Below are 12,975 nucleotides of genomic sequence, written 5' to 3' on the forward strand. Positions count from 1 at the left end.
AATATTAAGAATAGAAAATGATGGACAGAAAATATAAAAAAATGAAATAAATGACATCAAAAGATAAATACACAGTAATAATTAAAGTCCCAATTCTTAAAAAGACAACAATTTATTTTGCAGAAAAATGTAGTTTTCAAAATCATAACATAACTAGATCATAACTAAATAGTCAACTAATATTTATAGTGTAATCTTTTCTGCCCTACACAAGGTCGGTTTATATATAAATGCGATTGACCTCATCAAGGTCTTTTGAATAACATTCCATATGATGATATAATAATAAACTCCCTAGCTATAAATTTATCTTTGTATAAACATTCGGAAGTCATTTAAATCTAAGGAAGCATTTAACGAAACATCGCCCATTTAATTCAAACACATTTGTGACGTTTACAAGTTATTATTAGATAAAATCTACGTCATAAGAATGTTCAACATATCTACCTCTCTTAAATGATCAATTAAATCTCCAGGTCTTAGTCCTGGACTTTTGTCTGGTATGCCAAGTGGATGTAACAGTCCTCGTAATAAGCCTCGGTAAATATTTTCATTCTGAAAGAAACATGAAATTTATCAAGACAACTACTCAATACGCAAAGTTAACAGAAATTATGACGTTTACTGAATTTCGTTCTAGATGGAAAATTTAGAGTTCAACTAACAGTCTTCACAATGAACAAACGCCTATCCTAAATTAAATCTGTGTGGACTCTCAAGTTGCTATCGAGGCGAGAAAATATGTGAACTGACACTGTTAAAGATCGACCTCTGACGACAATTTTCTAGACAAAAATCATCAAGATAAACCATGGAAGAAAGATCGATTCAATATAATACATGTACTACAATGTCTGAATATACCTAGTAACGAAAGTCACTGAAATGGTTCCCCTTGCGTACATATTTATTTATGGACAGAGTGTCGAGATTAAACTGATTTACAACTTTTATTGTCGATCCAAAAAGAACTAGAGTTAATGTCAAAAGACTGTACACTAAAAATCATTTCAGGCAAAGCACTTTACTTAATATAATTACAAAAACAAATATAACCAAGAAGAACCAGAAGTATAGAAAAACTGGGAAATGGAATAAGTGATATACACATCGTAGTTAGTCAGATACAGTCGTTGTAATAGATTTAAAAAGATGCGGTATGAGTACTAGTGCCAATGACACAACTCTCCATTTAAGTCACAATTTATGAAAGTAAACCTTTATACGTCAAAGTACGGTCTTCAACACAGAACCGTGGCTCACACTGAACAGAGACTTGTTCAGGCTGACTTTAAAACATGAATTTTCAATAGCATTTTTAAACTTGATCTAATTCATGATTTCTTTTTCTTAAATCGAAATCAAAACCCATAAAACATATCAATTTTTAAAATGCACGAACCACGAATTCTGAATCCAAATTAAATCTAGATACTATTAGAGTACTTTCATTGTATCGTAAAGATTGTTTGGAAATAAATATTTACCAGTTTCATGACTACTATAACTATACAAGTACGATGTATGTTAATGAAAGTGTGATAAGTATATCACGGTAATTTTATAGTCCACCTTTAATATACTAGTAGCCATGAAAAGTTTATCATAAAGTCGCTTATACTTGACAACTGACGCCCCGGAAATTAGAGTGTGGGAGGCATTGTGGGTGAACTGTTTGATTCTGATTGATTATTTAAAGGTGTACATGAAAGAAGTCAATGAAAGATTTATGATGTAACTATCAACGAGATGGTAACCCAACATCACACGATAGTAAACGATTAAAACTACTGAGTTTGTATTACCAAGTACAGAAATAGTATAGAAGAAGAAGATGCTTTATTTCCATAAAATAGGCTCACAAGGAGCATAATATAATATCATTGTAATATAATATTCTTTTACAAATATAATAAACAACACATAGTTACAAACACAAATAAGAAACAACAGTATATATTCAGTATGACAAAAGCAAATTTCCTTAACACAGACATGAGACAGTAGCATTGCCGACACAATTTATTCTTGCTACGAAGTGTCTTATGAAAAGGATTGATAAGAAAGAAATATTTTTTGGGTACGACTATTGTTAGTTAAAATTGGTAGCTATTTGGGTAAACCATGTCAAATATGATATGTTTATAATCTCACATTAAAACTATACTTTTTAAGGGCTAACGTCGCATCCAGTTACAAAGATGGCATGCATATTTAGTGAGGAAACAAAGAGGTCAAGATACGGTCTTCAATTCAACACAGAGCTTAGGCTCACACCGAACAGCAAGCTATAAAGGCCCCAAAAATTACTAGTGTAAAACCATCCAAACGGGAAAACCAACGGGCTAATCTATATAAAAAACGAGAAACACTTATGAACCACACCAGCAAACGACAACTACTGAACATCAGATTCCTGACATACCTATATATCTTTATATAATATAGAAATGAAGAAGCCCCATTCAATTATGGTACCCTCAGATAAAGAATCATGGGTAGTAAATAAACTTTCCGTTTTGCAAATAAGACTTGAGTTATATTTTTTGTAAGGCACGTTGGTCTTACTGTGCAAGGCTAAATGGCACGTGCGATAAGATTTTGAATTTTAAATCAAAAGCACGCGACTGCAGAGTACTACTCCTTAAAGAAATAAAGTCAAGGAGTGTTTTAAAAGGTCTGCGACATTTTGAGTGTGTGTCCGTGATAAATTGCTTGGAGTCCAAATGATGACATTCAAATTCACACCTCTTATCAAATTGACTTTGAATTGTTAACTTTTCGAGGACTTTTTAAAATTAAACCAAGATTAGAAAATATCTAGTAAATAAAATGTATATTAAAATCTTACCGTTCGATGCTGTTTTATATATTGCGTATCATGATGTTTGATATAGTACTTATGATGTCTTCTATGTACATGTATTTTGAAGATTTTCCTAAAGTGTAAATTCATTTTGTGGCTAATACTCAAGTAAATAACGAAAGTGATTTGTTTGTGTTTTAAGTATAAATACAATAATCAAAACATTTCAAAATATTTCAGTTGACAGTCTAGGACGGTGTCATAGGGGAGTCTGCGTCTTTTTAATTCGAAAAAAATTTTACCTTTTCATTTTTCATTCCCATTTAAAATGACATTTACTTATATCTTATTCCAGTATAACTTAAAACCATCGTATTGTGAATTTTGTTTTATCTACAAATTTAACTGTTTGAAACGTTTGTACAATACGTTTCTTTTCTACATACGGGTATTTTACCTATTTTACCACCCGTATCCTTACAAACATGTACTAATGACACTTTTAACAATCACGGTAATACACCTTTTGTAATTTTGAATTAACTTACTAAATGGATAAATGTCTATACAATTGATAACCGACCGTAAGAATATTAACGCGCAGTTCGTTTTTCTAAAACGAATAGTATCATCGTATAGTTGTAAATGGGTTATAAAACTAATTTTAGTATTATCTGCATACTTTGAGAGCATTAATTTAAAGATTTTTATATTCAACAATAGACATCGACAGAATATGTATAATGATTTTTTTACAAGATATGATTTTTCAAGTGGATTACATTTCCGGTGCAGATATGGTAAAACCCGATATTCAATACAGGTCAAAATTAAAGCGCTACATGTTGCGTAATGTTCATATCATTATGTAAAACATGCACATATTTTGATTTGCCAAGGACATATTAAGTACTCACAAAATAGTCTCTTAAGGTTAAGAATAAGATATAGTAAAATCAGGAAATGTCTAGTTTGAAAGACTGGATTATATCTGCAGAAGTGTGACAAAAATATTGTAATAAATGTTTTAAAATAACTAAAGGCGAAATATCTCAAAACTTTTGTCGTTATATCCGATATGAGAGTCTGGATCGTGTTTACACAAACTGTATTGATTGATTGTTGGTTGCTACACGTCCAGCGGCAAATATTTCATGTATGTTCAGGACAAGACACAGACTCTAGAATTATTAGCAAAAAGAGCAGAATAAAGGGCAGATATATAAAAAAAGAATAGAGAAAAATGAAAAATTGAAAAAAGAATAGAGTTTTACACGCGCGGACATGTATTGACATTATTACAGACGATGTAATTTTTCGGTTGAAATATAGATGAAGTGATTATTATTGCATAATGTCCAGTAACACATAGTTCATGATTAATCAGGACAAGAACAGAATATTATGCATATGTCCGATAGCTATTGAATCTTTGACGAATAGGTTATAGAATCTACACCGTGTTTAAAATTCATCATGGAAAAAAGTAAAATCACCAAAATACTGAACTCTGAGGAAAGTTCAAAACGGAAAGTCCCTAATCTAAACGGAAAATCAAAAGCTCAAACACAATAAATCAATGGATAACGACTGTCATATTTCTGACTTGGTACAGGCTAGCTTAACCTATCACTTGTATGACAGTAGCATCAAATTCCCTTATATTGACAACGATGTGTGAACAAAACAAACAAATATGTTAAGCGCACTACATGTATTTAATTTAACTTTCAATTTTTGACTGATCTTTCTCGTTGTGAAATTATACGACGAAACGCTGTACCACCTTTTTTTCGAACGTCTTATTATAGCAACACTTGCATATTTCCTTCTAGGTCAATCTTTGTTTGTATGTATCCAAATGAATGACCCCTTAAATTTTAAGAAACTTGGAAAATAACTATAACATTATAAAACAACGCTGTTATATAAGTAACATAAGTAATTATATGCATGTATCTATGGTGGGTTTATCATGAACACACTATGGATCAAATATTATCATTGCTATCACCCAGCGGGTTTAAAATGGTGAAATGTTCAAAAATACCTTGAACTCCTTGGGTAGACTATCCCTGGATGAATTACTTAACCTCCTACCGATATCATTATTGAATAAAGCGCCCAAGAATAAAAAAATACCTTGAACTCCTTGGGTAGACTATCCCGGGATGAATTACTTAACCTCCTTCCGACATCATTATTGAATAAAACGCCCAAGAATAAAAAATACCTTGAACTCCTTGGGTAGACTATCCCTGGATGAATTACTTAACCGCCTTCCGACATCATTATTGAATAAAACTCCCAAGAATAAATCCTCTGATCCTTTCCTATCTCGCCGATTTTTATTCTTTCTCCTTGAGGATAATCTCCTTTTTAGTTTTGTGAAAAATCCCCCGTCGGGTAAACTTTCAGCACTCCCCGGGGACGGTGAAGATTCGGTGTAATGTTCATCGAGATCATCTAAAGACGAACAGGGTTTTAGGTACTGTCCATACTGGCTGGTTCTTAGAGATCCAGTGCACGGCAAACTTCCAGTTCTCTGCATAGCTTTACTTGGCCCATGAGTTGTTGACGGGAGACTTAATGATCTCGGTGGAGATGCCATATTGCACTTATATTCCAATATTAAAATCTTGAATAGTTTATTCTATAGAAAAACGGTGTATTTATTATATAACGGTCCAAAGATCACGTTAAAAAGCACATACAAATCTTACCGTAATTATTTTTTTTAAATTCAAGTTATTAGTTTATGTAAACTATTAAAAGTTATTTTTTCACTTGCAATTGCTTTAAAATAAAGTACTGTAACGTCACTATATTCTGTTGTGGATACTTCACGAATAATGGACTGGAAATATTTGATCAATGTTTTAGTAGCTATAAAATCTCGATCGAAGATAAAATATTTCAATCGGAAAAATTATTTGAACGCACCTTTATTACTTAGCTAAAATTTATGAAATATTACAAGCAGTTTGATTTATACCACGTTATGAACAGATTATATCCATATACAAACAAATGGTGTCCTTACCAATACAGAAAGAGGTAGTTGAGGGGGTAGATCTACCAGGAGCAAAGGTCAAGATTGCCAAAGGATTCAAGATACAAGAAAGACCATTACAATGCAATTCTGAATGAAATAGAGGGAGGAAAGTTGTAGAATACTAAAAGTTGAAAATAAATTAAAAAAGATTTTTGATCGAATCTGCATCAGGTTTCAAAAAATAAGGTTAAAAAAAACCAGCTATTCCGATAAAGAGAAACTGTTTTGCTTTTTTTCGGTGTGCAGAAACAACTAGGAATACAATCTGACCCTAACACTTATCGTTTTAAGTTAGAGTTAGTGATATGTTGGATTTAAATATAATATATGTTTGTTTTTGTTCCCTCTTTTTTTAGGAGGAGGGAGGAGGATCAAATTTCTTTCACACATCACCAGCACTAACTATATATGACAACACATTTAAATTAACATTGTCTTTCGGATGGTTTAAGACGGTTGAAATCAATTGTTTATGTCTTTTTTTTGGCAAACTCGGACAGTGAATGTTAATAAAAGCTCATCTCAAATAAGTCTCAACTATTTTGCTGCAAAAAATAAGACAAATGTAGCAGTAGTATACAATGGCATAACAGCACGTACGCTAGTAATCTGTTATCGCATTAATTGACTGACCATAGCACAAGAACAACTATTTCAAAAATAAATTCTAATATAAATGTTCCCCCTCTTTTGTACCCCCGTAAATCGCTGATAAATGACAAGAGCTCTCTAATACTTGATATTATAGATTCTTTTCTATTTAAGACGTTTTTATCAGAAGGAATTTTTACCTACCCCCTGATAAAGAAATTCAACTGTCATCTTGATATAATATACGTGATTTATCTCAATTATTTTTCAATTTATTCTAAAATTAAGTATTTTTCTTGTATTTACATACTGAAAATATTCCGTCGGCAGGCAGAGGTCGCTGTCTTAAACACGAAAACCACTGTTATATAACTATGTTTGTGATTTTGTTGAGACGATAAGGTTATGAAAGACGTATATTGGCGTTGCCTATTTCTTATTATAAACCCTAGTTGTCTGCGGACAAAAAAAAAAAAAACACACGAGGCGAAAAGTATTATCGTTTTACTATCTGAACGTATAGACGTAGACAACATTATGCTGACTTTAATATTAAAATCTTCAAAAAAATGTTTTTTTCTTTTATAGTTCATATAAAAGCCAGAAAAACCGATGAAGTTCATTATCCAAAAAACTGAATATTTTCCACATTTTTAGAATAAAATTTTCAGTTATGTCCCAGTCACACTGTCACGTTTTACTACATTTTAAAATGCTACGTTTCAACTACGTTTTGAATAAAAATGTACCGTTATATTGAAAGCTAGGTTTTACTAGGTTTGTGCTACGTTATTATCACGTTTTGCGACGTATTAGTACATGTAGACCTACGTTTCCACCACGCATTGATACGTTTCGATACGTAGTTAGCACGTTTTGTTACGTTCCATTAGGCTTTGAAGGCCGTACGGTGACCTATAGTTGTTAATGTCTGCGTCATTTTGGTATCTTGTGGACAGTTGTCTCATTGGCACCACATCTTCTTTTTTATATTTGATACGTATTTCCAAGGTTTTAATTTTCGCTACGTTTGTGGTTGAATTTTCAAAACATACGAGACAGGTCCCATTTTGAACAAAGGATCACTACGTTTCACTACGCTCGATCGTTACGTACATGTGTATTCCCGTTTCGCTACGCTTTCAAAACGTATTAAAACGTAGCTCTTGAAACGTGACAGTGTGACTGGGGCTTAAAAAATGTCTGGTGTGATAATTCTGAAATTCTCCAAATTGCATCGCTGGCCTGTTCACGTATCCGTAATGTCGGATTTTCATTCGCCATTTTTTTCTTTATTTATTGTTCAGCCGTCTAGACACTAACAATTACATGTACACTAGCACATATTATATTTCTCTCCTTTATTCCGTGGCATCAATGTTAATGCCTTCAATAGATATGTATCGTTTCCACCTTCACACACACTTAAAATATTTATTTCAAACCTTCAGGAATTTAGGATAGTCGTAATAAAAATAATTCATGTTTATTGATTGATTGTTTAACGCTAATTTAAGTGCATTTTGCTATTTCGTGGCGGCAAGATTTGTTTGTGGAGGAAGATAGAGTGACCGGAGGAATCCACTTACGGCTCAAATTACCGTTTATCAGCTTTCTATGCTTTTGTTTCCCCAACTGGGGTAAAATAGATTATAGTGCTGTTATATCTCTTCTAGATATTTTATAAGGACGAAAAAAAAAAACTGTTTCTGTCATGATCATTGTGTTCTCGTGTGCCGTATGTACAACTACTAAACATTCCCACTCAGTGTCGGTCTTGTCTGATGCAGTGTTCGTCATTTTCCTCTATGTCACCAAAGATATTCACTTTATTTCCTCTACATTTAAAATCAAATCTTAGAAATGAACAAGTTTCAGAAAAAAAAATGATATACTGTTACAGTAACATATTTTCTTTTCTTTTAATGGTTGTCATCCGTCAGGCTGTTATATTCTTACAAAATTGGTACTTAATTTATATATATCTGCATAGGCTATATATTAAGTCATCGAAAATATTAACACTTAGTACAATGTTATTTTTAGATTTATAGTGTATTTATTGTTAATTATATCGAATCAAACTATTCATACTTCAACTAAGAAATGGATGTTAAACAGTTTTTGCACAGAAACAGGTACATGTACATGTGTAACAACAAACTTTATTACGGTCAACAAATCGGCTAACCTATATTTCAGACTTAAATGAAGATACGAAATTAGAGGATATATATGTCGAGTGCTAATCGATTTGATTGTTAAAGAATTTATATTTAAATCACATTTAATATAGATAAATATAAACGGTATGTCCCTTTTAAAAACACTTTTTTTATTACATTTAAGACATTAAAAATCACAAATGTTTTCTTTGTATTTTAGTGTCAATGTGGTTATTATACACATAATTGAGTTGTGATGCTAATGAGACAACTTAAACTCCAAAAGTCTGAACTATTCTACGCTGACTTAAATTCAAGTTAAGCAATGTAACTGTTGTTTCGGAATTTGAATACAAAGACCCAGGTTTTAAGCACCTATATGTCACTGTACGGCTCGCAACAATGAGTAAAACACATAGGGTACAGCCAACTATGACGGACATCGACGTGAACAAAAAAATGTTAAACTATGCAGACTGGGACACCTGTTAGTGAATAAATTAGAAAAAGGGAAGAATATTTTAACAGTCTTACCACAACCATCCACAAGCAAGGCCACATTATTCATATGTTTGTATTAAAACGCAGATCTTAAAGAACAACATTGATATTTCCTGTCCCTTAGGACTACAACATATATGCGCATAATCTAAATAAAATCTATTTGCATACATTAAAACTCGTTTCTCTTCTTTAATTTTGGATTTCGTATCGATGCAAACAAAGATGCCGTGTTTCTTAATTAGTTTCCGGTTTGGAGGGATATCTCTTTTACACCTGCTGTTGTTAGACAGACTTATTCATTACGAGAAGTGCCAACTTTGCACTCGAGAATATCCTGCATTTTGTGTGGGAGAATCATGTTGAGTCAGTCTTGAACACATGTTGGACAATAATATTTCAGGCCAGCATTTCAATATGACGGGTTTGCCTCTCTTCAGTATATACGTATAGTCAGTCGTAAGAGGTTAAACTAGGGAAGTGTAATTTTTTATTAATCGCAGTTGGTTACAGTGCTGCCTTGTCAAACAGAGGTTCTTGGTTCGAATCTCACAGGAGATGATAATGATTTTGTGGAGACAAAATGATTTTGTAATGAGAATCTAGGGTTCCGGTTTCATTAATAAAGCAAATCATCCTCCCGCTTCTCGCCCCCCCTCTTTTTCCCTTAATATTGAATGTGGAATGGTCTTCCAGTTAAAAAAAAGTACACGCAACCAAAAAGAAAGAAAAACAACTGTATATACAGAAAAGTTAGCATGTAAAGTTAAGACAATGCCAAATAAATAACGGACTTCGAGTTCTAGTTATTTCCTCTCGTTAGCTATATAAATTACTTCTATTTTATTTCCAAAGCTGGATTTACAAAGATTGATCATTTACAGTTGATTTAAAGGGTTTTATTTTTGATAAAAAATTCTGCAGGTACAGTTATGCATTTTGTATTTTAATAGGTATATAAAAATAGCTTAAAAAATTAATCACATTATTTTGTCTGCACAGACGGTACATATATTTTGAGGATACAACAAGTGTAGACACAGATCATTGTGGATAGTATGTTTTGATGTTTGACAGTGTGTTCTGACAAAAGGAGTTCTCTGGTTTTTCCCATAGGGTTCCATATTATTAACTGAGTTGCACAATGACAGTCAACTTGAGCATAGAGCATAAGGAGTATTGTTTATTTAATATTTAGTTTTTTTATGTTCAAGACTGTCATGGAAGAGACACGTACTGCATTGCCTACCAAATTATCATAATAAAACATGTTCCACATCTTTGATAGATATTAAATCATTTCAAGGAATAACATTTTTACTAAATAGTTATCAAAGGTAACAGGATTATGATTTAATACGCCATCAAAAAATCTAATAAAGAACTTGTAAGATTTTTTTGCATTGTTGCATTGAAATAAGCGCTAAGTTTAGAAACAAATGCACATAAGAATGAGATATATACAAAAGAGAGGCGAAATAGACCTGTATGTATAGTACATTTCACAAAAGTACAGAAACTAAAAAAAAACCTTACCAGTCACGACGATACAAGTATCCCTTAAATCTAGCATTTAAAAAGAAGGAGGGGATATAACAGTTCTGTGAAGCTTAATTTGATAAGATAGACTAGTGTCTAGCTAAATAAGAATATCAACTTTGAACACACATACAAACAAAGAAAACCTTAAAACAGCAAAATAAAAACAAATACAGTATATAGAACCACCAATAAAGAGTAGATTATAAGTTATATTGTTCGCTACTGACCCCCTACGGACCCATAGAGGGTTTGTAAAATCCATAGGGGGCGAGGCCGAAGTCCTATCTCCAATTATATGGATTTTATTCATAATAGAATAATAGTAAACCTTTTCATTTTACCGTGAGAAAGCATAACAAATTAACATATAAGTCATGTTGATTTTTTATCAGATAAAGTATTCACATGATTTCTTTACATGATGTCCAACAGCATTACAACATAACAACAAGTGAGTCTTACATATGTAGTATGATGTTTTTGGTTATTGGCTGTCGAAGCAGTTTTCTCTGATTAATCAATTAAATTGTTTGTTCAATGGCTGTTATTTCGAAAAAAAAAGTACACATACTTTTGCAGGAAACTACACTACATATTGTTCATTTCATCAATAGTAAGTATGTGATTATAAGAGAACTATCATGCTATTAATCATGATTACTAGGAATGTTGCAGCTCGTCATAAATAATAAAATATTGACCAGCATATAAACACTCATTTCGCTTAAGGCAAACAACAAAATGACAAAAGGACGAAACCATTTTATAAAATGTAACGATCGTTCCTAGATATATTGTAGAAAAATAAACCAAATGCGTTACGTTTAAACATAGAGTGTTTACAGTGTCAGACCTCCATGAATTCACTCCCTCCAATTGACGACGTATGTAAAGTACCCGGCCCTACTTTGACACGAAACAGTGTTTTAATGTCTTCATTCTAACCAACACATTTGCACAAATGAAACTTTTGTCGAAAAAGAAATATATTAAGCTAAAATTTATTTGTCTATGAGTTTGAATGAAAAGTTAGGGATTAATGCGCTTCATAGTATATTCATTTGATATTTCTAGAAAAAACATGGTTTATTTTTAGTGGTACTTGGCTTCTGAAAAACAGTTCTTTCTTACAAGACTTTAAACAAAGGTTAAAATTTGGCAAGAAAAAAGGTGATCCATGTACAATTCAAGATATACCTGTTTTCTATGAAGTTAAACTTAAGTTAATGGTTAAGAAAGCTGTGAAAAAAAGCAAAATTTGGTGGAATTGAAAAGGATTTTGAAATAGTGTTCCGTTATACTGTTTCATACTTTTGGGGATTTCTGTTATAACTTCAGAAGGAGCAGTTTGAATACAATGAGTATATATGCACCTGTAATGACATCATCACTACATTCTAGATGTTCTTTAACATATTTCAAAAAGAGACAATTAAAGGTACAAAAATGTATATGAGTTTGAACTCCAAACTTCCTGGTGTATGTGTTATTAAGTATCTATATGTCTCCTCAGGATTGCGTCTTTTTAAAATTTTAAAACAAAGCAGACCAAAACACAATAGTAGAATCAATTGTTGTATAACGTGTTCACATGAAAATGATACTCCTTCACTATGGAGTTGCACTCAAAATTAAAAGGTTATTTACAAAACAACGCAATACATGATTATATGCGTACAATGACCTTATTATACTTAATTATTTTAATACGGAATTTCAGTAATAGTGCCTAATAAAATGTATTTTCAGTGCACTATCAGAAAATCTTCATCAGAAATTTCTTTATCGGTGGCGGATTTAGAAATTTTCATAAGAGGGGACTCATTGACTCCTCAGTCATGCTACGTTGTTTTCCTTGATATGAAATTAGCAAAAGTTCCCCCCAAAAGTTGTAGCCTGGAAACATTGTCCCCTTTAATCCACCTGTTTATTGCTCGAATTTAGTCCACTTTACTGACTTTTACTTATTTCAAATCACGACACTAATGGGCTCACCAATGATCAGCTTTACACGGAAAACGTTACATGTCCGTTTTCCTGTTCTATGTCTTAATGTATCTTGCTGATATAACTAAAATGCATCCTCAAACAGGGCCGTAAATAACATAGAGACATGTAGGCAGTCGCCTCCTATTGCGGGCTGACAAAAAAAAAAATGGAGAAAAAAAAACACTGAAAAGAAAAAATTGGTTAAAATCATGCATTATTTTTGTAGCACTGGTTGTTAGTTAAAACAACAAGGTGGTTAATCATAATGGCATGCAGGTGTGTTCAATATTTGGATCTGAACGGTCGGTACCCAACTCAACTCC

General features: G+C 32.3%; 1 protein-coding gene across 3 annotated transcripts in view; it reads right to left on the reverse strand.

The window, feature by feature from the left end:
* LOC139526882 (protein unc-13 homolog D-like) overlaps positions 1-12,975 on the reverse strand; it is a 49,256-nt gene that overhangs the window by 20,395 nt on the left and 15,886 nt on the right. For 2 of the 3 annotated variants that reach the window (XM_071322024.1, XM_071322025.1), the window contains exon 2: positions 451-558. In XM_071322024.1, coding sequence (XP_071178125.1) covers positions 451-558 — 108 coding nt within the window. Of the gene's footprint in view, positions 1-450; positions 559-5,042; positions 5,484-12,975 lie in introns of those variants that run through there. The other variant, XM_071322023.1, reaches the window with a different exon arrangement.

The sequence above is a fragment of the Mytilus edulis genome, chromosome 6 (assembly GCF_963676685.1).
Source record: "Mytilus edulis chromosome 6, xbMytEdul2.2, whole genome shotgun sequence".
Taxonomy (NCBI): Eukaryota; Metazoa; Mollusca; class Bivalvia; order Mytilida; family Mytilidae; genus Mytilus; species Mytilus edulis.